This window comes from Helianthus annuus, chromosome 14 (assembly GCF_002127325.2).
Source record: "Helianthus annuus cultivar XRQ/B chromosome 14, HanXRQr2.0-SUNRISE, whole genome shotgun sequence".
Lineage (NCBI taxonomy): Eukaryota > Viridiplantae > Streptophyta > Magnoliopsida > Asterales > Asteraceae > Helianthus > Helianthus annuus.
This window is the reverse complement of record NC_035446.2, coordinates 140,067,558-140,092,525: the sequence shown is the minus strand read 5'-3', so window position 1 is coordinate 140,092,525 and position 24,968 is coordinate 140,067,558. Positions and strand designations below refer to the sequence as shown.

The 24,968-nt window shown below is 34.4% G+C and overlaps 3 protein-coding genes across 10 annotated transcripts; 2 read left to right on the top strand and 1 right to left on the bottom strand.

The window, feature by feature from the left end:
- The first annotated feature begins 1,306 nt into the window (after positions 1-1,306).
- LOC110905972 (auxin efflux carrier component 8) lies at positions 1,307-2,956 on the top strand. Its single transcript, XM_022151352.2, has 5 exons — positions 1,307-1,859; positions 1,951-2,137; positions 2,223-2,466; positions 2,549-2,625; positions 2,690-2,956. Exons 1-5 carry the CDS (start codon positions 1,352-1,354, stop codon positions 2,754-2,756), a joined length of 1,083 nt encoding a protein of 360 aa, XP_022007044.1. The 5' UTR covers positions 1,307-1,351; the 3' UTR covers positions 2,757-2,956.
- A 2,476-nt stretch (positions 2,957-5,432) lies between these two features.
- Positions 5,433-8,858, top strand: LOC110903972 (mitochondrial outer membrane protein porin of 34 kDa). Of its 2 annotated transcripts, XM_035983330.1 has the most exons (7): positions 5,433-5,450; positions 5,662-5,799; positions 6,222-6,289; positions 7,070-7,180; positions 7,288-7,374; positions 7,997-8,205; positions 8,306-8,858. In XM_035983330.1, the coding sequence occupies exons 2-7, from the start codon at positions 5,751-5,753 to the stop codon at positions 8,610-8,612; spliced, it is 831 nt and encodes a 276-aa protein (XP_035839223.1). In that variant the 5' UTR covers positions 5,433-5,450; positions 5,662-5,750; the 3' UTR covers positions 8,613-8,858. The 2 variants fall into 2 exon arrangements, with proteins under 2 accessions (XP_035839223.1, XP_022005464.1); XM_022149772.2 differs by lacking the exon at positions 5,433-5,450 and having other exon boundaries at positions 5,643-5,799.
- A 4,407-nt stretch (positions 8,859-13,265) lies between these two features.
- On the bottom strand, positions 13,266-24,968 carry LOC110903973 (inositol hexakisphosphate and diphosphoinositol-pentakisphosphate kinase VIP2). 7 transcript variants are annotated; one of them, XM_022149773.2, is made up of 30 exons: positions 24,826-24,968; positions 24,575-24,715; positions 24,364-24,423; positions 24,016-24,062; positions 23,409-23,492; positions 22,737-22,800; positions 22,469-22,622; positions 22,252-22,322; positions 21,954-22,058; positions 21,693-21,785; positions 21,434-21,508; positions 21,139-21,224; positions 20,856-21,062; positions 20,216-20,315; positions 20,045-20,115; positions 19,739-19,820; positions 18,485-18,637; positions 18,248-18,290; positions 17,999-18,081; positions 17,854-17,916; positions 17,693-17,767; positions 17,121-17,246; positions 16,798-17,039; positions 16,662-16,706; positions 16,513-16,579; positions 16,301-16,372; positions 15,428-15,669; positions 15,296-15,353; positions 14,969-15,211; positions 13,266-13,805 (listed from the first exon to the last, which is right to left on the bottom strand). In XM_022149773.2, exons 2-30 carry the CDS (start codon positions 24,665-24,667, stop codon positions 13,542-13,544), a joined length of 3,168 nt encoding a protein of 1,055 aa, XP_022005465.1. In that variant the 5' UTR covers positions 24,668-24,715; positions 24,826-24,968; the 3' UTR covers positions 13,266-13,541. The 7 variants fall into 7 exon arrangements, with proteins under 7 accessions (XP_022005465.1, XP_022005469.1, XP_035839221.1 ...); XM_022149777.2 differs by having other exon boundaries at positions 24,593-24,715; XM_035983328.1 differs by having other exon boundaries at positions 24,593-24,705; positions 24,826-24,844.

The following is a 24,968-nucleotide window of genomic DNA, read 5'->3' as shown; positions in this document are numbered from 1 at the left end:
AATTTAGAAATTTGTGTGATGCATTTTGAGAAAAACTAGGGGCGCCACACGCTTGTAGTTTTTGTTTTGACCATATGTTTTCTGGGTGAAAGATTAACGGACAGCAACTTAAGATATTGGTATTTATACAATCATTTAATCACACCTTTACAGATAACCCAAACATTAATTATGGGTTATCTGTGACAATTATAAGATCGTTTAATCATAGCTTAAAACAAACCCAAACACTAATTTTGGGTCATATTGGACAATTAGTAGAACCAATTGGGTTCCTTTAGGTTGTGAGGAAATTTTGAACGGCAACTTTGAACATGTTTAAATGGGTAACCATAGCCCACTGCATTCCCACCATCTAACGGTTTTCGATCACCACCACCGCTGCCACATATGGTCGCCCTACCTCCATCGCCCACATGACATAAATCATTGCATAAACCCATAAACATATAAGGAGATCTACTATGTGTACACACTACTACTTTAGAGACATTGGGCCCTTCAGCCCAGCTGATAATTATAGACCCAATAAAGACCGGCCCAACCCATTTCCAATATGGAATACAGTTCGACCAAGCAATACAACTACAGAGTCTTTAAAAAAGAGGCATTCTGTTGGGGACATTTCTGGCAAAATTACACCATGAAAAGCAAAATCACAACCACACTTATTCTAACACTTTTGACCATTTTAAGCAAAAATTCTGGCTTCATTTGTACTTACTGTTCACCATACTTACTTTGCTTGCTTGCAATTCATATCAGTATTCCTCCATACTTCACATCTCATAAAGTAATTACTTAATCAGACAACACAACCATTCTCCACATAAAAGCATGTTATCATCATATTAGACATGAATCGTATTTAAAGCCGTAAACTTTGGGATTAATTATTAATTACATGGCTAACCTATAAAGACATCCCTACTTAACTTGACTATACTAGCCCCACTTGTTCCAAAAGTATAATAAACAAAGGTGCATACTGCATACAGCAGTTGCAGCCCAATCAAAACTGGAATCAAACCACAACTTTTGACTAATTGCATCATTAGTTAATTAATTATCAACCCAACTTTAATCTACCAAATTTTAATCATAACTTAATATATGTAGAGCCATCCCAATTAATAAAACTAGTAACCTTTATGATTCTTTTCATCGATTTACAGGAAGGATGTTGCGCGTACGGGCTAAATGAACAAACAAGAAAGCTTCACTTGGAAGATCAAATGCGAACTTTTCTTCATTAATAAAGATTCTCCTCACGTTGGTTATATATATACAATGTCATAAACTACAGTAAAACGTATAAAAATCCAAGATTAATTACCATTTACCGGTGGCCATGATTTCTCTAACTGATGCTTATCATACTGTGGCAGCTATAATCCCACTGTATGTTGCAATGATCTTGGGTTACATTTCTGTAAGGTTTTTAAATCTTTTAAACCCGGATCAATGTTCGGGTATTAATAAATTTGTTGCTAAATTCTCGATCCCTTTGTTATCGTTTGAAGTGATATCTAAATGCAATCCGTATAAATTAAACATGAGGCTAATTTGTGCTGATGTTCTTCAAAAAATCATTGCCTTAATTGGGGTTGTTGTGATCACCCGAGTTCGGTCCAATGTTAATCTGAAGTGGATCATAACGGGTGTTTCTTTGTCCACATTACCCAACACTTTGATCGTGGGGATCCCCCTTTTGAAGGCGGTTTATGGCCAAGAAGCCCAAGTGCTTCTTGCACAGATAGTTGAACTCCAGAGCCTGATCTGGTACAACTTGTCATTGTTTCTGTTAGAGCTGTCAACCGCAAGAGACGTTCACACGATGCAACCAGCGACAACCGCAGGTATATGTATAAAGTTAAGTTATATGGAGTTGTGTTGATTTTTAATCTTGTTATTGTGCACACATCAGTTATTAATTTAGTCACCTTTTAGTTCAAGAGGAACCAGAGGACCGACAAGCAGTACGACGTGGAACAGATGAAATACGTGAAACAATCTCCAGTGTTCCGAGAAGAACAAATATAACAGCGGTTTTATTAACTGTTGGGAAGAAGCTTCTAACTAATCCTAATTTTGATGCAACTATAGTAGGCCTTGCATGGGCATTTATACACTTCGGGTAAGCGTGGTGCACTAGTAATCTAATATCATCATCGGCGCTTAGAACATAGTAATAATTTGTTTCGTTGGATATAATGCTGCAGGTGCGATGTAAAACTGCCCAAGGTAGTTGAAGATTCGGTATCTATTATGTCAGACGGAGGACTTGGAATGGCAATGTACAGCCTAGGTCTGTTCATGGCGTCACAGGACCGCATAGTAGCTTGTGGTACCCGACTGGCATTACTAGCCATGTTCTTGCGGTTCATTGTTGGGCCGGCCATAATGGCGGGCCCCTCTTTTGCTATTGGATTAAAGGGTGCACCATTCCAAATTGCAGTTCTGCAGGTAGAGTGAAACCATAATTCTGTTATTCAGTTATTAACATAAATATAAATCGGTTAATAAACTAGTATTATGATCTGCGCAGGCGGCTCTTCCTCAAGGGATCGTCCCATTTGTATTCGCGAAGGAGTATAATGTGCATCCGGAAATCTTGAGCACCGGGTTTGTATATTTAAATATGTAATGAAGTTGGATTAACAACATGACGAGTTGATACTAATTGCAGGATCATTATCGGATTGCTTGTTGCATTGCCCGTCGCATTGGTGTACTACTTGTTGTTGAGATTATAGATCAGAAGAATGGAATACAAGCAGTTACATGTGGAGTATATATGGTTTATGAAATTCTTTTCATAGAACCTAATAAATATAAATGGGAAGCAAATGATCGAACACCTACAAGGCATATTTGCCAACATATTACAAGCCCAGTAACAGATCAGCAATATATATGTAAATCCCTTATAATGTATACACGCTAACACGCCCGTAGGTACAAATAAATTGTATATAAAAAGCATAATGATATAATAAAAGTGTTTAAAATGGTCTATAGTTGGGGTCAAGATTTGTTGGGACATCTTGTGGGACAGTTAAACTATTAATTATTAAGGAAATGAATTAAAAAAACATTGAATGGTAAATGTGTTCATGTCTAATTTTATTATGGCGCATGCTAGCTTTAACTTCAAAAACTAAAAATTGAACTTTATGCCTCCAATCAAAATTTCATCGAAACAAATCTCGAAAGAGTCAAGATAAGCTTACTAGTATGAATGAGCGTCGATACGCAAAGACATTGTTCTAGTTAAACCACAGGTGCAAAAGCAGCAAATAAGAGTAAGGGGTTGTTTGGCAATTTCTAAATTGTTAAGTACTGAATCAGTAAGAGGTCTGAATCATTAAGTGCTGAACCAGTAAGAAGTCTGAACCATTAAGAGCCAGTATAATGCTTAACAGTTCAGATGCAAATGTCTGACCAATACAGAGTAGAGGTCTTAACCATTTAGACTCTGTATAATGCTTAATCATTCAGAGACAAATGTCTGAACCATTCAGACATATGCTCCCGAAACATACAGTCTGAACCATTAAGTGCTGAACCAGTAAGAGTTCTGAACCATTAAAAGCTTCATTAAGAACTAAACAAACAACCCTTAAAAGAAAAAAAATATCTAACGGTCTAATCTTCTACGGTAGTGCAGAGCCAAATTTTTTTTCCTATGGTGTTACTTTTCGATACTCGGATTTATAACAACTGAACGTCAAAGTTTTCGAGTTGGATTGAATTACATGATAAAAGGCAAAAATCCAAATCGTCAAAGTTCTCATAAAATGGTAATTAATTTGTTTTTAAAGATTCCATGAAACGATACGTCAATGTTCACAAAATCACCAATCACACCCAGTGGCGGACCCAGGATTTTATTTCAATGGGGTCCATTTTTGGGTCGGTCCTCGTTCGGGTCGAGTTAAAGTGAGGTTTGAACTAGATTTTAAAAAAAAATAAGAAAAATGGGCTTATCAAGGATTGAACCCATGATATGTTGGTGGAAAAGAGGGAGATTTACCACTACACCAGCTTCCTTTTTATTTCTATGGTGTCCACCTAATTGTATTTATGGGGTCCATATACAATTTAATATACCAAATCTACTATTTTTTTAAAAAAGATTGGGGTCCGGGGACCCCGGTGGCACCAATGTGGGTCCGCCCCTGATCACACCAATATGAACTTTGATCATGTCTAAATGTCTAATTTAAATTTTAAAGTTTGAAGAATAATAAAAGACTAACATTTACTCATGTTTAGCTCCCCTCTTTGATTAGAACTTCATAATCGATCATTCCTGCCTCTTCAGCTTATTCCTCAAATCGTTGAACGAAATTGTTAACAGTCCCCGAGTTATAGTCACCCGATCGCCCATGTTCAAGTGTTTAGTATATTTGGTGCCGACGCCGTTCGAAAAGTTTATATTTAACAAAATAAACCACAAAATTGAATGGTGTCGGATGAACCCGTATCACATACGTGGCTCCGCGACTTATCTCTGATCCTTGCAACGATATATAAAACTAAAGAAAATTGTATATAACTATAAAGAGAAGCTGGATGACCAGTGCCATGTTGCTGCATGGTAGCTAGCCATTGGTCAACTTTATTTCAATATATATATATTTTTTTGTCTTTGAGTAAGTTTTAGTTTATTTTAGCCTTTATCCTTCAACATTAGGATTGACACTTACAACACTTCAAACTTTCTAAAAACTTTAAAATCATTTTTTACGTGCTTATATCACGTGTCAGTATAAATTAAAGTTGATTACGTTTCTTTGAAAATTGGTAGACTATAATATAGTATGTTTTTTCCCCATTTTCAGTTGATCTACGTTTTGTCATAAATTTTGTTTTACAACAAGTCGGGTCAAATATAATATGCTTTCGTTAGACTTTATAAATTAGACTTACTTTACGGTTCGGCGCCACCGCAACGCACGATACCATTTTTAACGTAAAAAACATAAATCGAACCATATATAATACGTTTCCGTGCTTATTTTTATATACATATTAAGTTTATCTACGTTTTGACGTAACTGTTATTCAAAAAACGATTCAGATATTTACCGTACAAATCCAAACTATTTTACATTTGGACCTGCTGCATCGCGCGAAAAAGTTTACTAGTTAATAATACAAAAATACTTTTGAGTAACACTTATCGGATAGGCTTCACAGTCGCATGTCGTGGCCCAAGAAAAATATAGATATACATTGAAGTATTTGGCCCATTATTTTATTTTGGTGATAAGTTTTAGAAGAGATCATCGTAATGGTTAATTTTTATTTTTTTTAATAAAACAAGTATGAGGCTGTGGTTGTCTTTTGGCCCAAGAAAAAACATATCCACCGAATCAATTCCCTAACCCCTTTCAGATCTACGGCTACGTAATCAAGCAAACGCCCCTTCCCCTAATCAAACGGTCAGAAATAAACCAAAGCTCACGTTTCAAGAAATAAAAAACCACACATTATTCTATTACCAAATTCTTTCATCCAACCTAAAATATACAAAATTCAGATCCTAACCGCATTCTTACTTGTACATCATGCATTTAAAATGGCACAATAACTGAACTTAGCCATTTTAGGTCTGGAGAAAAAACTCACCTTTCTCATTCCCAATTCATATAGGTTAGCGTTGTTCTTCCGGTGTTTTTGAAGCTCTGTGTGTGCTGATACTCTGTTTATCGTTTTGGATCTGTGTATTCAAGCTAGCAATCATGGTTAAAGGTCCAGGACTCTACTCCGATATCGGCAAAAAAGCCAGAGGTTCGTTATCTATCGATGTGTATATTTGATTTTATAGTTTGATTAGTTGATATATGTGTTTTTGTGTATGATAATATGTGTATAGTTACATACGATTGTTTAATTTAATATTCTCGCGTTTTCGTGTTGAAATTTTGGATCAGAATAAGTTGATTTTGAATCTGTATGGTTTGATATGTGTGTTTTTGTGTATGATAATATGTATATAGTTATATACGGTTGTTTAGTTTGATATATCGCGTATTTTCGTGTTGAAATTTTGGATCAGAATAAGTTGATTTTGAATCTGTTTAGTTTGATGCAAGTGTTTTTGTGTATTATAATATGTGTATACGTTTGTTTAGTTTGATATGTGCGTGTTTTCGTGTTGAAATATTGGTTCGAAAGAAGTTGATTTTGAATCTGTTTGTTGTGTGATGCAGATCTTCTATACAAGGATTACCAGGGGGACCATAAGTTCACCATCACCACCTATTCACCTACTGGAGTTGTGAGTCACTTGATAATACTTGTTTTTTTGTTGATCTGATTAGTTGTTTTTATCTGTTTGATATTATTAGAAGATTGTAAGTAGGTTAGTGTGTGTGAATGTGATTGTTGTTGTTTAGGTTATTTTTAAGGTCTGTGTTGTTAATGAATGATTTTTTATTTGTAAGAGAGTTGATTTTATAGTTGTTCACAGTTTTAGAGTTTATGGTTCTGTATTGCAGCTCATATTGTGTGTAAGCACTGAGCAGTTATACGTTGACTTCTTGTTATATGACATTACATAAGTGAATCAAAGTATCAAACCAAAGTTGCACTGAGTAGCTTTTGGAACATCTTATTGCTTACGGAATTGGCATATTTCTGAGTAATGTTTACGGTATCTCCCAAGGTTTTTGTTAGTTGCTTTCTGGATCATATGTACCAAAACTGTTTGGCTGAGTGGGTTGCATAATGTATTCTTGCTTTTATGCAACTTTGGTTTGATACTTTGATTCACTTATTTAATGTTAGGTTGTGAAATTCATTAGTCTGTTTGTATGTTAACTGGTTTTCATCCATGACCTGTCAATGTGAGTATACAGAGAATGTGGCTGAAAGTGAAAATCTAGTAGTGCCAAGAATTTGAATTTCTCTTGCTTAGTTTGTATAACACATGTTTATGAATAAAATGCTTATATGGGATAACGCTTTATGGAGATGCAGACTGTTTGCATTTGATCCAAGTCTCCAGCAACTTGTGTTTTTCTCTAATTGTCTTGTTATTGTTGTTTGCACCATGTAGGCAATCACATCATCTGGAACGAAGAAAGGTGAAGTGTTTCTTGCTGATGTCAATACACAATTGAAGAGAAACAACATTACTACTGATATCAAAGTGGACACCAACTCCAATGTAAAACACTCCTGTTTATTTTGTTTTACTTTTTGAATAGCAGATTGAAGTTTTGGTACCTTACAAATTTGTATGAATACTAACTGAATTATTTGCATCGTCACTAGCTCTCCACAACTATTACAGTTGATCAACCTGTACCTGGGCTAAAGGCAATACTTAGCTTCAAAGTTCCCGATCAAAGGTCTGGCAAGGTATACAATCTTTTCTTCGTGCTTGTGAAACCATAGATCTACATTGCAACTGATGTTGCATGTTTATTCAACAAAAGACATCTAGAAACTGTTTTGATCTGTGTTTAAAAAAGTGCGCTTAAAGCGAGCTTTAAGCGTGAAGCGCTGAAGCGCTGGAAACATCGCTTTTTTTGGTCTGAAGCGTTACATTACGTGAAGCGCTGTGAAGCGAGCTTTAAGCGCGAAGCGATGATGGTTTGAAGCGACGCTTCAGCCCAATCAGGTCACATTTGGGCCATTTTTTAAGCCCAACAGTCTTTAAATAGGGTTAAATGAGGCCTGTTTCTTTACCCTAAGTGTGTTTCGACTTTAATTTATGTTTTAACTATGTTTTTTATGTGTTAAGTGTGTTTTTTAATCATGTTTTTGTGTTTGTTATTGATTAACAAGTAGAATAGGTCATATTGATGTGTACAATATATTTTTTTTATTTTTTTTATTTTGAGCGCTTCGCATACGTGAAGCTCTCGCTTAGCGCTTGAAGCTTCGCTTAAAGCTTTTGGAACCAAAACGCTTCGGAGCGCTTCGCGCTTTTTTAAACCAAGGTTTTGATTAACCGTAACTGTATGTCATCAAATACTAGGTTGAACTTCAGTACTTGCATGACTATGCTGGAGTCTGTGCTAGCGTTGGAGTGGATGCGAATCCCATCGTTAACTTTTCCGGTGTGTTGGGAACCAACATTCACTCAATTGGAGCTGATGTTTCTTTCGACACCAAAACCGGAAACTTCACCAAATATAATGCTGGCCTAAGCTTCTCCAATGCTGATCTTATCGCTGCTTTGACTTTGTGAGTTGTTAAATCAATCCTATCTGGTTAATAATTAGTTGCAACCGGCCAACCGCAACTGATGCATTGGAATCTGAAATGTTATGTTGGTTTTGTACAGGAACAACAAGGGTGACACACTGAATGCTTCCTACTACCATATTGTTAAGCCTCTGACCAACACGTTGGTAGGTGCAGAGGTGAACCACAGCTTTTCAAGCAATGAAAACACAATCATGGTTGGCACCCAGCATTCGTTGGACCCGTTGACCACGGTCAAGGCTCGGGTCAACAACCTTGGAAAGGCAAGTGCACTGATCCAGCATGAGTGGCGCCCAAAGTCCCTTTTCACCATTTCAGGAGAAGTTGACACTAAAGCTATTGACAAGAGTGCCAAGTTCGGTCTTGCGTTGGCTCTTAAGCCCTGAAATGTGGTAATGGTTGTGTGAATTTGATGGTTTTGGTAGTAATAATTTCCGAATGTTGTTTTGAGGAGCGATGCTCATCCTTAGTTACCAAAATACTTTCTGCGTAATCCATTGTGAAGACATGGATGATATTTGGTTCATCTGTATTTTCTTCCAGTTAACTGATTTTTGAGTTTTCATTTTCATTTTGAAACGAAGGAAGTGTTCTCTTCTTATATTCATTTAATCAGCTTATTGTTGGTTCCATTCTCTTTTACGGCACATTTACAATTATTGATCTGTGTATATTGTTAGGCAAATTTTACGTTGGTTATTGGAGGCATGGTTTTAAAAAACGCCTTAGGCGTGCACCTCGAGGCACCCAAAAAACGAGTCATGAGGAGGCGACTCAGGGGGTTATTTTCTCTGTGTACGCCTAAGGACTCAGGGGGTTATTTTCTCTGTGTACGCCTAAGGGCGCCTCAAGGGATTTTTATGTGTGTTTTTGCTTCAGCACTGTAGCATGGCATACTCCTAACGTAGTCAAGTTGAGCTACTCACAAGCAAGAACGAAGTAGAATGTAATAATCTGCATGTGCAGCATAAACATACGCACCGTCCCCTTTTTTCCTTGTGTAGTGCAAGTAATCATGTCTTTTGATTTTGACTCCTCGGAGGGATGTAACAAGATTTGTTTTCTTCCATGTTTGTTTTCATTTGTCTTATTTCTCGTTCTTTGTAGGGCCGAGGATAATTTGAACATTGCCATCTTTCGATTTCTTGGTCTTGTTTGTTTCGGTCTTTAGGTGATGGTGTGAATGTTTATGATCCTACAATGAATCACCAAAAGAATAATCAAACAAATGTAAACTTATATACTCCATATGCAATTCTCCTTGTTAATTTAATCACGCCATTTACATACTTTTCTTCAAATCGAAGAGCATTTTCCGAGCAATTTCTGAACAAGTGGCAAGCGGTTTGAACAGTCATATATATATATATGTGTGTGTGTGTATGGTGAGGATCCTCGCAAGATACTATATTGTTGCAAAAACAAATTTAAATTGTTATTTTTTACTAATGCTTCATATTTTATACATTTTGTGCTTTTTACGTACACACGTATAGGTTATGTACATACAAAACCATCAAACTAACCTGTTCATATAACTTGTACAACTTATCTACACATACGTAGGTTACATTTAAATTGTTCCCGGGCAATCTAGCTATGGCGAATCTGAATATCCGCTCACGAAGATGAAGAAAATGAACCAACCATGTGAAGAAGGATATTATTTACTTTTTGTTTAAAAACGGGTAGAATGAGCAACTTAAAAAAAAAAAAAAAAACTAACGCTCAAAGTAAACAAACGTTAATTCGAGTTTTTTTCCAAAAAGGTGTTGGTGGAAAAATTATTTACCAAAATAGGTGATTTGAAAAATAATTACCAAAATAGGTGTTTTGCAATGATTTTTTTTCTTAAATTGGTGAGGGTGGAAAAATATTTACCAAAATGGGTGATTTAAAAAATATTTATTAAAATGAGTGTTTTTTCTTATTTCTTTATTATTAACTAATCTATTATATTTTTTACTTTTTTTTAGTTAACCTAATATGTTTTTAATTTATTTTTCTCCAAACAATTACTTTTTATATTTTATTTACTTTTTAACTAACCAAAATATAATTCTTTTTTTTTTTCTAACGCTTTTTCTTTTATTTCATTTTACATTTATATAAGCTAAATCACTCTAATATAAAGCTTACTCCTATAATTTTAGAGATGTAAACGAACACTAAAGCATTTATTAACTTAACCGAACAAGTAATCGAACACAAACATGGTTTTCTTTTTCATAAACAAGACATGTGCTCATGTTTACATTAACCGAATGAAATAAATATTGTTCGTGACCATTAAAAAATAAGTTGATAATAAATAATAATAATAAGTAACGAGTTGGCCAATGAAATTACGAACCAATCAATCTTCATAAATATTTTGCCCATTGGTTGCTAATAAAATTTATGTAACTTTAGAAAACACTATATTATAGGTTTTCATTTGAATTGGTAATAAATTACGTAGACAATAGTAAATGAAAAATTACCCTGAAAAATATTAAATTAGAACAGTAAAAAAGAGGTATTAGCATTTAAAATAAAATGAATTCCACGACTTTAACTTGTTTTAACATGGGTTGCATTATATAAAAAAAAGAAAAATAATATAATAATTAATAAGTTAGTTAAAAAATCTATATAATGAGTTAGATTGAAGAAAAGAATATAAATGTGATAGGTTGATAAAATAAAAATAGAAGAATTGTAATAGATTAGTTAAAAAATAAAGAAACATAGAAAAACACTCATTTTAGTAATTATTTTTTAAATCACCTATTTTGCTAAATAACTTTTCCACCAACACCAATTAAAAAACCAACTCAAGTTAATTCTAGGGATCAAAAGGGTGATAAGCGAGTATATTATTGAAACCAAAGTTGAACTTTTGCCTTATCACATGAAACAACAGTATAATTTAATCTAGATTTCACCTAATTTGCTTGATGGGAGGTCTACTATTCGGCCAGCTGATATTCTTTTGTTTGGGTGGGCTGCGGGAAAACACGTTTGTGTAGATCACTGGATCTTACAGGAGTGTCCCCTCTTGTTGGACTCGAGGATAATGGGTTTGTTACTGGCTAGGTTGCACTGAAGGCGGAGTCGGGCAAAGTCGCTAAACACGAGAAAGCTTGTTTGGAGAATCAACATGTGTTTATATCATTTGCTTTTGATACGTTTGGTTCTCTAGCCCCGGAGGCCATGGAATTCCTAAACAGAGTCCAGCGGGCCAACCAACCCTAAGACCGGACGTTGTAGGCGTAAAATCCACCGACACCAATGCCTTATCACCATAAACACCAAAACACACAGTGAAAGGGGGGAACCATCTGCGGAGTCGTTATCCTGTCAATGCCTCAAGGGGATTTTGAGGTGGAGTTCATCCCAAATCAACCAATCGCTTGTTTTTTTTTAGTTTTTGTTTTTCTTTTAACTTTTAAAAGGATGAGTTAGTTGACGTGATAGACTTCTATGCACTTTTTAATTAAACATGTTAAAAATATTCAATTGTTTCATACTAGAATGAAAGAGATGAGACATCACGGTGATGATTGAGATGATTGATTGATTGGTTGGTTGCATGCTTCTGAAATTGGGTGGTTCGAGTCAGGACACTCGGTCACTTGGTTACATTTTTTTAATAGAAGCATTCTTGCTAGCCTAGTTTCTATTCTTTTAATAAATATTTTGCGGTTCCACCGTGGGGTTGGTCAAAAGGGGTTTGGAGCTTTTTTCCTAAATAGCCATTTTTATACTAATATAAACAGATTTTTATACATCAAAATTATTGGCGAAATTCAAACATGTTATAAATTGAAAACCCATGTATCAAACATGAATTATCGTTTAAAGTTAGACCCTAAAATTTGGTCAAACCACATATATTATTCGTGTAAAGAATTTTAAATTCTATACTATCTTAAAAGATAAAGTCGGTGACTCTATGGGGTTTTCCATCGGTTTTGCCTAACCCCCCTAAACTTTTACAATATTGCATTTCAAGCCTCTCAGCTTTGCTACGTCCCTCCACTTTTGGAGTAATCAATTTTAGTCTCTTATCTAACTTTACTATTCTTCTACTTTAACAATTCACATTTTTTTCCGTGCATATTTTTATGTATATCCGTATAAATTTAAGGGTGTCTACGTCTCGACATAAACTTTTTCTTTTGTTTACCCACATCATTTTTTTACTTAAAAAACTATTTTTCCGTGTATATTTTTATGTATCTCCGTATAAATTTAAGGGTGTCTACGTCTTGACATAAACTTTTTCTAGAAACGAGTTAGGTCAAATACAACACGTTTTCGTTTAAAAAACCATTTTTACGTGCATATTTTTAAGTATGCGTCTGTCAATTCGAGTTGGTTTACATTTGGATATACTTTTTTTTAATATAATACGTTTTCTTACTTATTTAATGGACGTTTTCATAAATTTTGTTCCGAACAGAGTGGAGTCAAATTATGGTTTCTTTTTTTTTTCAAAGCTTTAATTAATCCTATAGAATAAGTTATGATTGTACGAGATAGATTCAATTTACTTTACGTTATGATCCAATCACAATACTTATATAGGTTACGTTGAGTTCAATCAGATGTGTCGAAACACGCGTTTTCGTATGGTTAACACATCACCTAACACTTGAACAAATCCATTCGATGTTTGTGATGTACTCGTACCGCAACGCGCGCCGGCCTTATTATTAGTTAAATTGAAATCTTACTATTGTGTTGTGAGACGACTACATAAATGATCATGTGACATTGATTTGGAAGAGCACCGGTCAAGTCAAGCTGGAAAGAAAACTTCTTGAAGGATTAGCCTAGAAAGAACGATCTAATGACATAATTCTGAAAATTTTATATATGAACATGTAGTAGCATGTTATACAATACAAACCTATAATGCAATGGAGATATAGAAAGAAAGAAGACAACAAACTCTTACGAGATACCTTACGACCACATATCCCTTTTAGCGAGAGAACGAAATGCTTGACTTGCTTTTGTAACCTCAATCACGTATCACTTTGACCGAACGGTTAGAGTGCAAGGCCTTATAGACACTTTGACAATAATTTCAAAACTTCTAAAAATTACATTTTATATGTAAATAATAAAATTTTAATACAACGCCTAGGTGTCTAAAACACCAAATCTTATAATTTGATGATCTTGTAAAAAAAAATTTCAGAGAAACCACAACTACCTTGTTAGAACAAGGGTCAAACAAGCCAGGAGCTTCGGTTCATACAAAGCTCGTCAACTGTTTCAAAGTTCTCCCAAAATTTTGGTTTATCTTGTTTTCAGAAACTTGTTTATTTACTGGCATTACCATTTGCATGCTTGTGAAAGGGCCAAAGGTTTACCAAACGCTCCAAAACCCCGGCACTTTTAAAGTAACCCGAGAACCCTTGAGGAATGGATGGCGGGGGGAAGTCTTCTGCCGGCATTGCAAAGGGACGGACCATTTCCTCCATTTTATCGAGCGTTAGATACGCCCCTACTTCTTGCAGCCTTTCTGGACCCATTATTGGCAATGTGTGCTCCTGGTGCAGTGAAGCTGCCTCCGTGTCGGTTTTCTATACAAAAAATAAAACAGTGAATCATTTGCGAGGAACAAAAAGTAGGATAACTTTGTAAAATAGTAATCAAGTTTCAGGATTGTTCTAATGAGGTCATTCATAAAAGTTTTTGTTCTAATCAGGTCACTCAAGTTAAGTTTGGCGTTTTAAGTCTACATTTTACCTAAATAGCATGTAATCAATCCTACATAGCATTTCTTTTATTTTTTTATTTTTTTATTATATGATGACATAACTTAAAAATGCCAACATTGATTAAAAAACTGTAAATTATTTTTTTTTAATGCGAAAAAATCTAAAAAAAAAATTCAAACTTTACCATCAGCTAACAATTTTTAGCATTTTTAAAAACATTAAAACAATTTTATAATTTTTTTTTCAATTTTTTTGAAAATTTCGTATTTTAAAAAAAATGCCATTTTGTTAAAAAAATTGATATAAAACTTTTTCGCAATTTTTAAATTTTTTTTTCAAGTTATTTGAAATTTTTTGAAACTGTTTTTAAATTTTTCGCAACTATGTTTGTAAAAAATATTTTGCAACTTTTCAATCTATGTTGCCATATTTATGCCATGTCATCATATAATAAAAAAAGAGAAACTAAATAAATGTCATGTAGGCTTGGTGACCTGCTATTCAGGTAAAATATATAGGATTAGAACATTAAAATAAGAGTGAATTGCAAGTTTTGTCCTTTATCTTTAAGCCATTTTGCAAGTTTTGTCCTTTATGTTTAAATTTGACGAGTTTTGTCCTTTATGTTTGAAAATCAAGCACGTTTTACCCTTTGGGCCTTAAAAATCAAGCACGTTTTGTCCTTTATGTTTAAAAATCAAGCACGTTTTGTCCTTTATGTTTAAAAAATCAAGCACGTTTTGTCCTTAAAAATCAAGCACGTTTTGCCCCAAAGGGTAAAACGTGCTTGATTTTCAAACATAAAGGACAAAACTCGTCAAATTTAAACATAAAGGACAAAACTTGCAAAATGGCCTAAAGATAAAGGACAAAACTTGCAATTCACTCTTAAAATAAACTTGAATGAACTGGTTAGAACAAAATTTTTAATAAGTGACCTAATTAGAACACTCCTAAAACTTTATTATCATTCTGTAAAATACTCCCACAAAAAACTGTAATTTCTAGCTGAAAGCGGATTTTACCTCCAAGGGGGATAAATCTGCACCGCGGCTAAAAGTCATCTCAAGACGAAACCTTTTGGGGTCTTCCAAATGTACCTCGGTATTTTCAAACATCCTTAAAACGATATAACTCATGTAATCAAGTTCCTTTGTTTTCAAAAGGCGTTCCAAACCATTGTCGCAAATGAGGCTGGCCTCCCCTTGAAGAGATTCATCTAAGTTAGAGTAACGAAGAACATTCATCAATGAGTGGATGTGAGATTCCTGTTGAGTATTGAAATATATTTAATTAATATTAATAAAAATACAACGAAAAAGAAAATTAAGAAAGATGGTAACTTTACTTACCGATGTAAAGTAAAGGCGGGTTCGGACGTGTCTCTCGGGTGTCTTCACATTAGCATATCTAAAGAAATGAAAGAGGAAAGATCAATGCACGTACGATTTGGAATGAGAATAAAGGATTTTGTATGTACTTACTTTGGATCCAAACGGTATTTTATCTCCTCGTCTTCATCCTGATCCATTGACTTATCACTAGTGAAGCTAGTTCTTCTTGATTCTTCATTCTTAGATTTTGGTTGATGATCTGTATGTTCTTTCACATTCTTGTTGGAGGTTGTTGAGCTTTGACATTGATTCTTTAGTTCTGCAACATTGATGGCTTCTTCTCGTGTATTTCTCAAATCGATCAAGATTTTACCCAATAAGCGTCTAGCAATCTATAACATTGGTAAGTAAAGCCCATATCAATACCACCTCAAAAATTTTATGGCAAAAAAAGTAAACTAAACGACAAATAAAAACCCAGCTTACGAGCTAGAATTTAGAGTAAAATGCCATTTTCGTCCCTAAGGTTTGGCCAGTTTTGTGATTTTCGTCCAAAAGTTTGTTTTTCCGCATCTGGATCCAAAAGATTTGAAATCTTGCCATTTTCATCCGGCTAGTTAACTCCGTCCATTTTTCTCCGTTAAGTCAGGGGTATTTCCGTCTTTTTTGTTAACTTAAAGAGAAACTCAGTCTTTTGAATACTTGTACATTATGCTAAATGCTTGTACATAAAGTGCAAAAAAAAAACAAATTGCCCTTTAAGTTAACAAAAAAGATGGAAATCCCTCTGACTTAACAGAGAAAAAAGGATGGAGTAAATGAGCCGGATGAAAATGGCAAGATTTTAAACCTTTTGGACCCAGATGCGGAAAAACAAACCTTTGGACGAAAGTCGCAAAGCCGGATAAACCTCAAGGACGAAAATGTCATTTTACTCTATAATTTATAATATTATAATTATAATATAATTCAAGAGTGAAAAGATAATCTTTAAGTATTAAATTGCCAAAGAATTAAGTTAACCTTGGAGCCTATCTTCAATTTCTGCATGGGATTGATGCCATACTCATTCGGAATAACACCATCAGCAAGCAACTGAAAAAATTACAAAATTCAGGAAACTTGGGATATATATATTACTTAAGCAAATAAATGTGCCTGTTTTTTCTTCAATCCTATATGACCCGTGAGAAAAATACACTAAATATTATATGTATTCTTTCTCATAAACATACCTGAGCAACTTTGAAGAGCTCATCTAGACCATCTATATTTAGATGTGCATTGTGCAAAAGATCATACCTGTTGAAGGTTGCGTATATAAGAGCAGTCGAAGAAAGAAGTTATATCCAACATAAAAAAATTAATGCGTAATGTTACTTACTTGCACGAGTCATATACATCTGGAATTTGCGTTATGTCGTATCTACTGTTAAAGGTGACAATAGCAAAATGTTAATGAAATTATGAATCTAATGATGGGAACCTTTTATTGTATGTATGAGAACAGAAAAGCTTACTCCTTGCGTTCGTTATACAAATCACGTTCCAGTTTTCTCCAGCGTGCATACATTAAAAGAAAGCCTTCACTCCCACAAGGTAATCCAGCAGCAATTCGATCGATATCTATATTAGTTTTACCAAGTGCTCTTGCTTGATCGTACGGTGGAATTACGTCATATGAGGTGGTCTCAGCAAGCTCCTCGTCTTCGTCTTTTGCTAGTAATCTTACTTGTTCTGTAACTTTTTTTGTCAGTTTCACCTATTAAATACATATCACATCAGTATGGAGTATGGACAACTTGTTAATTATAAGATAATTGCAACGTAAGTAAATATTTACTAGTGTAGGTAGAAGCTCGGAAGCGTTCGGTGGAAGTCCAGCCCCGTCAACCATCCACGGTTGTTTAGATGATCCATTTGCCTGTGCCGCCTTAACTCCGGATGTTATCAACTCATTCAATCTAGCCTATAAAAGCAGAAAAAAAAATCAGAACTTAAGTAAAGAAAAGGAATATGAAGTAATAAAATGACATTCATATTTAATACTACAAATATGCTATTTTGTCACATCAATCAACTTTGGCGTCAACCAACTTTAGCCCCTCAACTTTAATAATGATATGTTTAGCCCTTTAACTAAAACAACTTTAGCACCTCAACGTTAATAATAAACAACTTTAGCCCCTTAACTTTAATAATGACATGTTTAGCCCCTAAACTTTAATAATGACATGTTTAGCCCCTTAACTAAAACATCAAACAACTTTAACTCTCGCGATTGGCTTATCTTTATCTACGTTTTGAATCCGTTGTGGAGCTCGGGTGGTAACCCACTAGTTCAGATTAAAATATGTTACCAAGTTAAATACATGCATGACATAGAATTAGGGAAAAAATCAGAATACAAGTAACCTTAGCTTCTTCCATCTCAATACTTGCATTATCAAGTCCGTCTAACATTGATGAGTCCTTGCTAACAAGTGAAACCTTCAAAAACAATATGTTCTTTCAGTCATAGCGTAAAGTAAAATTGCATCATAAAGCTGTTATATATAAAATAGAAGACGACAAACCAATATTGGTGTTAATTGTCCTTCTAAGTCTAAAAGCCCCTTAGCAAATGCAGCAGCCGACATCTGTTGAGAGATTTTAACCCACAAACGGTACAACACTTCAAATGATGACGCAAAAAATAAATTATGTAAATAAAGTATGCACCTGTACACGGCCCTCATCAGAGCTGTAAATCTTAAGGTCATGCCGGTATGTACTGTGGAGACGAAGCAGTCCAGTACCTTCACCTGAAATAAATAATTGTGTATTAAGCAATATTTTTCTCGTATACCTAATAATGATGTAAATAAGTGAATACATAGTTTTTTGACATGCTAAACGTGTACTAAAGTACTAGTTGTGATATTATTTTAATTTTAATCATCTGAGACCCAAAAGTCCACACATATTCACCTGGATACATATTGTTGCGGAAATATCTGCCAAGTTCTTCAGCCTGTCAATGAGAAACAAAAAGGCAATGCATGTATATGAAATGACGATTAGAAACCCGTGTTGTTTAAAGACAATAATTTATTTATATCTGTTAACCATTGTTACAGATTATAGAACGAGAACTTAAACAAGCCACATTATAGAATATAGATACACACACGGTGTAATAGGGAATAAAAATCTTAAAGTTAAGACCTGTTTCCGGCCAGCATGTGTAAGAACACCTCCATATTTGAGAACCATGAGGGCTTCAATGGGGCGTTCTTCTTCAGTATCACCTTTCGCAACTTTAACCCACTTGAGTGGTTTAAGCTGAACCTTCCGATAAATGCCGGAGAAATGACCACCCTGGAAACATAGCACTTGTCATTCACCTAAAACTTTCAAATTTACAAATAGAGCACAAGAAGCTAAAGCTTTGATACATGTAATATTGTGGTTAAATAATATATCGATTTAAGGAAAACCCTTTTATTGGTTTTGCAGCTAGAACAAATTATCACTTGTCCTACATAAGAGTTTTTGTTTTTCAGTTTTTATCAAACATGAATATATGCATAGGGGAAGGTTAACGTACAATATTCCTTAACGTGCGATGGTACGATATGAAATTACGCATGTTATAAAACTCAAAACCCTAATCACGCATGAACAAAACCATAAATCACGCATGAACAAAAATCATAACCATGCGTGATTATGGTTTTGAGTTTTATAACATGCGTAATTTCATATCGTACCATCGCACGCTAAGGAATATTGTATTTTACACTTTCACTATATATATATATATATATATATAGGATTAGAATCGTGTGAGAATCACTTGGGTAATTGAGAACCGTGAAAACCATTCTGGACCACTCATTTTTTCTAGGCAAACTTTTTTTGCTAATCGCCCCTTACTACGTGTTTTTTGAAGTATACACATGTGTAGCTACGTGTTTAAAACGGAAAATAAGTATTGTACATATAAGTACTAATGTGTATAAAGGAAGATTATGGTTCCGAACATGTTTTTTTTTTCTAAAGTACATGCGTAGCTACGTGTTAAAAATTGAAAAACAAGTATCGTACATATTTGTTTGATAATGTACACAGATGTAGAATTAGAAACTGACAATGTACACGTCTGTACATCTAAACAAAAAAAAAACTGTAGAAAGGCCATTTTTAATTGCTTAGAGAAAATGAGTGGTCCAAAATAGTTCTCATGGTTCTCAATTACAATGTGTTTCTCTTAGGATCCCTACCCTATCTATACACACACACACACGTGTGTGTGTGTTCATACTTCATAATCAGCAGTCCTATAGAAAACTTGATCAAAAAATTGTAGTGTTATGCATAAAACTTGGTTAAGAAACATCATTGATCAAGATATGGAGCAAGGGTAAAACTGTAAATAAATATAAATTTGCACTAAAAATGACAAATTTAAATTTAAACCTCTTCAAGAACTGCTTTAACTTGACGAAGCTTTTCTGCATGTTCAATGTCTTCCGCCTCACTATCACTTCCAGGACCAAGTCTGAAAACAAATATGTAGCAATTAAATATATAACATCACTAACTAAACAAAGAACACAATCTAACCATCATTCATACCAACAAGTAGAAAGTTAATAACAAAAAATTCAGTAACTAATAACTTGAATAAATCAAACGACTTAACAAAAGTACAGATTCCAAATTAGTCTGCAAATCATTTAGATCACTTTTGACTAAATTAAGGTAGAAACAGTTCAGGAATACCTAGCACGGGGTACTAATATCCGTGTAGCATCTAACAAGTCTTGCAATTGTACCGCACTCTTGAGTTTTGTCTGTGATAAAAAAAAAATACATCAGCTAAAAGATATGCCAGAGATTAACCAGTAATTTTTAGGATCAAATGAATAATAAGAGTGATCATATCAAAAGCACCTCAGCTCTAGGTCTTCCCCCATTGTACTTGAGCATTAAATTCAACAATTTTTCCTCAGTGACCTTCAACTTTACCTTTTGCTTTGCAGTTCTATCGCCACTGTCCAACAAAAACATAAGTGTATATAAAATAACGAGTAAAATGCCATTTTCGTCCAAAGGTTTGCTTTTCCGCATCTAGATCCAAAAGGTTTGAAAGCTTGCCATTTTCATCCAACTCGTTAACTCTATCCATTTTTCTCCGTTAAATGAGGGGTATTTCCATCTTTTTAGACATTTTTTATTAAAATAAAAAACACTACTAAGAAATAAAGATACACCTCTGTTGACTTTCTAGTTACTACTTTTCTTATAAACATTAACAGATAGGTAAAAGGGGTACTTTTCTTATAAACATTAACGGATAGGTAAAAAGACGAAAATACCCCTAACTTAACGTTAAAAAATGGATAGATTAACGAGTCGGATGAAAATGGCAAGATTCTAAACCTTTTGGATCCATATGCGAAAAAGCAAACCTTTAGACGAAAGTCGCAAAAGTGGTCAAACCTCAGGGACGAAAATGGCATTTTACTCTAAAATAACAATAGAAGTGCTCACAAAACATAGAAAAGAAAAAGCAAAGATGTATGTATCTTACTGACGAATTATAGCTATCACACAACGTAGCTCCTCGGACTGTCCAAACGAGCCGATGATCCCGCTTCCCTGACGCGTTAGCCCCTCACAAGGCTGAGCTGGCTCATTGACCTTCCATGGCAAAACCGGTGGAATCGTTGTTGAAAGATGGGGAGCTTTTGCGTCTAGAAACAACTTTCTCAACACACAAGCCGCATCATCGTAATATCTATAGTTAATGTGCACATCAAGAAATTAGCAAGGCAACAACAATTCAACAGGTATGCGTAATTAGTGCTTATTACTTGTAGGAGTTTTTAACAAAGCTCCAACCGTTCACATCACAAACATATGAACGGCCTTCACAACGCAGGAGATCAAATCCACACACCTGTAGAAACAAAAGTATGCCAGATCGTTAAACAGTAACCAAGTTGGTAAAGAGACACATAGTTTTTACATGTTACAAATCCACAAAAGCTAAAGTAGGAGTAACGTAACGTAACGTAACGTAACGTAACGTAACGTAACGTAACGTAACGTAACGTAACGTAACGTAACGTAACGTAACGTAACATAACATAACATAACATAACATACCCCTTGCCTAAACGCATTGCAAACTTCTCTTGCCATTTGCTTCTCAGTTGGGGTAAGAAGCACAGGATACCTAACCTGTCAAAGATAACAAATTTAAATGACTACTGGGCCCTCTAATATGCACAACTATTTTCTATGAAATTGAGAAAAATGTAAAAGAAATGTAGTATAAGTGAATCACTTGTATCGTAATGAACACTCTTACAACAATGTGTTCTTGATATCCTTGAGAAGAATTATGTTTTTATATATCACTTACTTCTTTGCCATCTGGATTTCGCATCACGACACCGTCAACAACCGGGGATTTTCTTGCCTCGGCATGTGCATACTCTGCACCAACTGTATACACCTACAGCATAAGCAGTAAACAGTGAGCAAGATTTTACACATATGCATAACAGCTAATTGACTACCAAGAAGACAACTGAAATGATACCTAAGTCCTCAGTGCCCCATAATAATATCCATATTTCAAGAAAAAAATATGAAAAAGTGTTCAATCGAGAATTTAGATAACCTTAACATCTGTTCCTCCAGTTGGCATAAACTCCTCGTATATATAAGAACCGTCACGTCTCACTCTTCTGACCTCTGGATGGAACTCACTTGATCTGTTACCAACCTGAAAGAAATGTGCAGCTTGGGACAGTTTTATCACATGAATTACAAATTAAATACAAAACACACATAACAGTCATGAAAGAGAAGATTTAGCATTGCATATGAGTTGTGTCATATAAAGATATTACAAACAACAAACCTATGCAAGTGACTCGAGATCTAGTATTAAACGTTACAGAAATGAGAAATCTCACCTTGCGAAACAATTCTTTCATGCCACCCCCTGCTGAGCTGGGGTAATATATCATTATTCTGTGATCATCACCTTTAACAAAGGAAAATCAGATAAAAAATCATAATTAGTTATGAACAATGTAAAACAAAAGCTTACATAAGTAGCACAATACTCGCAAACAGGCAAGTTCTAGAAGTGTGAACTAGCAGTTTATAGAAAAAAAATTCAAAGCTTACCATGAACTGGTTTCTCCACAAAAGGCTTCCAAAATCGCTGCCCATGAACCTCGACAAAATCTTCTTCCTCAACAAAATATTCCAAATCTTCATATGGTTTGTCCCTGTTTACAGCTGCGTATCTTGGGACTGGGATTCCACACATTTCGAGGCACTTCATTTTCACCAGAAAAAATTAAATAAAAACAGAAAAGAGCGATAATCACTATAGTAGTAGTGGAAGAATAAGAAACGAAGTCACACACTTAAAGGTCAGTAAGCACCATACCTCATACACTTTCCTTCGGTCATGAAGAAGGTGCTGAGGTTCCAGTTCGTTTACAAGGAACGGTCTGAAGAAAGAATAAACAAGTAAACGTAACTTGAGTAAAGTAAACTTTTTGTAAGACTGCTTGTGGCTGTCACAAATGCTTGCATGCTAAGTAAATCATACATATGGTAATGAAACCATTACAAGATAACATTTGCTACCTTCATACTGAAGAATACTAATCACAGAAAGATTTGAAACAGTCAACCAGGACTATTCTAAAAGTCAATTTTGTTGAGAAAATAACCTCGACCGTATAATGGTAACATGAGTTTTCAGATCAAACAATCAGGTAGACACTCCTAAATTATTTATTATCTCTATGGCTCTCAGTAAAGACATAAAATTTCCTAAAAATATGAACTAAATGTTGAATAATTTACGCTGTGAATTTACCATACTTCAAAGATGTTGTAAAGCCATCTAAAAGAAACCAAACACCATCAATATACACACAGAATAACTCTTGACAGGTTCATAGCTTGTATCTCTGCAGTACATTATGTTCAATAATCCAACAGGCCTAACACCCTATGCTAAAACTTGCTAATGAGTAAGTAAGCATATCATAACAATGTTCTTAATATGCAGGAGACTTCAGAAAAAAAAAATAGAAACAAACAACACTACCTCCTTAGTGCAGCATATGCTTCAGCTTTTTCAAGCGGATATCCAGAGGAATGGAAAGCAATCAAACAATCACATATTGGCCACCTGAAATAGCAAAGTCAATACTATAACCCGTAAGTGAGAGTGAGTTAGAGAGGAATATCCTAATAGCACCTTTTTTAAGAAAGAATGTTTGAGAAAACTTAAACTTGTTTGCATATTAAAGCGATAATGGCAGCCACTAGTTTGGCAACAGTATAGATCATACAAAACCAAAGTCAAAGTCAAAGTCAAAGGTAATATGTATTGACTTGTTAGCTGCTATTTGACATCATAATACTACTACCTGCCCCATGATTTTAAAAAATAAAAATTAAGAGCAATTCCTTTGACTGGAACGCAATTTTCTCATTTAGTTAAGAGCAAATTTCCCATTCATTACTGTAATTGAATAACTGATATTTTACCAAAAAAAATAAAATAAAATAAAAACATGTATGTCATTAATTAACACTATATATGTGAATAGTATTTTTTTATCAGGAAGACATCTGTTTGGACATTATGACTAATTAATAATATTCATATTTTCAAACAGATATTTATAAGATATAAGTAATAAATATACCTTTCTATAGGTTCTTCCAGGATAACTCTGTCCCCAAAATAGATTATCTACACAATTATACAACAAATCAACATTATTATCAAACTTTTAGCCTATAAATCGCCACAGTCAACAACTATATTCATAGTACATATAAGTTACTTCCATGACAACAACAACACAAATAACACATAACGTCTAATCGCCAACTTTTTTAGAGAATCCGATCACAACACTTTGGGCCACTTGCTACTTTATAACTTGAGAATATCCGAATCTCACTTCTATTTCATCCAAAAGTGTGAAGAATCAATTACGAATACAACTCTTTCGAGTCACCAACAGCTAATAATAATAATAATCACTTACCTCAAATTCACCAAACGCTTGCAGCCTCTCCAGTATTTGCCCCATCGGAGCCGAGAAAACCTAAAAAAAAGGTAAAAATCAATAAATGAAAACAAAAACTAAATCAAATGAACTCAACTCAAACGCTATCAATAATTTTAGTTTTACAATCTTATCATCCATTGATCTGGATGTGTGTGAGTGTGTGAAATTGACGAAAACGAAACAGAACCTCGGGGCCGCATTTCACCTTCTTTTCCATTACACAAACACCGACTATCACTTTCTTCTTCTTGCCGCCATTACTCTTCCTTCCTTTCACCATCTCTGTTGGTTTTGTTTCTCTAGGTTTAAGTTTTGTAACTGAAAATATCTAACAACAGATATATACGTATAAATATCTATTGATATATACGTATAGACAGTTCACAGTTATATAAATATATAGAGAGTGTGATATGGAAATATGGAGATTGAGAATACCGGAAATGCGAGAATCAAGGTTGGATGAAAGATTACTACGGTAACGGAAACATGCCAAATAAAGGAAAAAAGTTGTGTTACAAGTTATAAAGAATATCTGAAAGATTTATTTTTGCAAAGATAAGGGGTGATTCTGGAATATA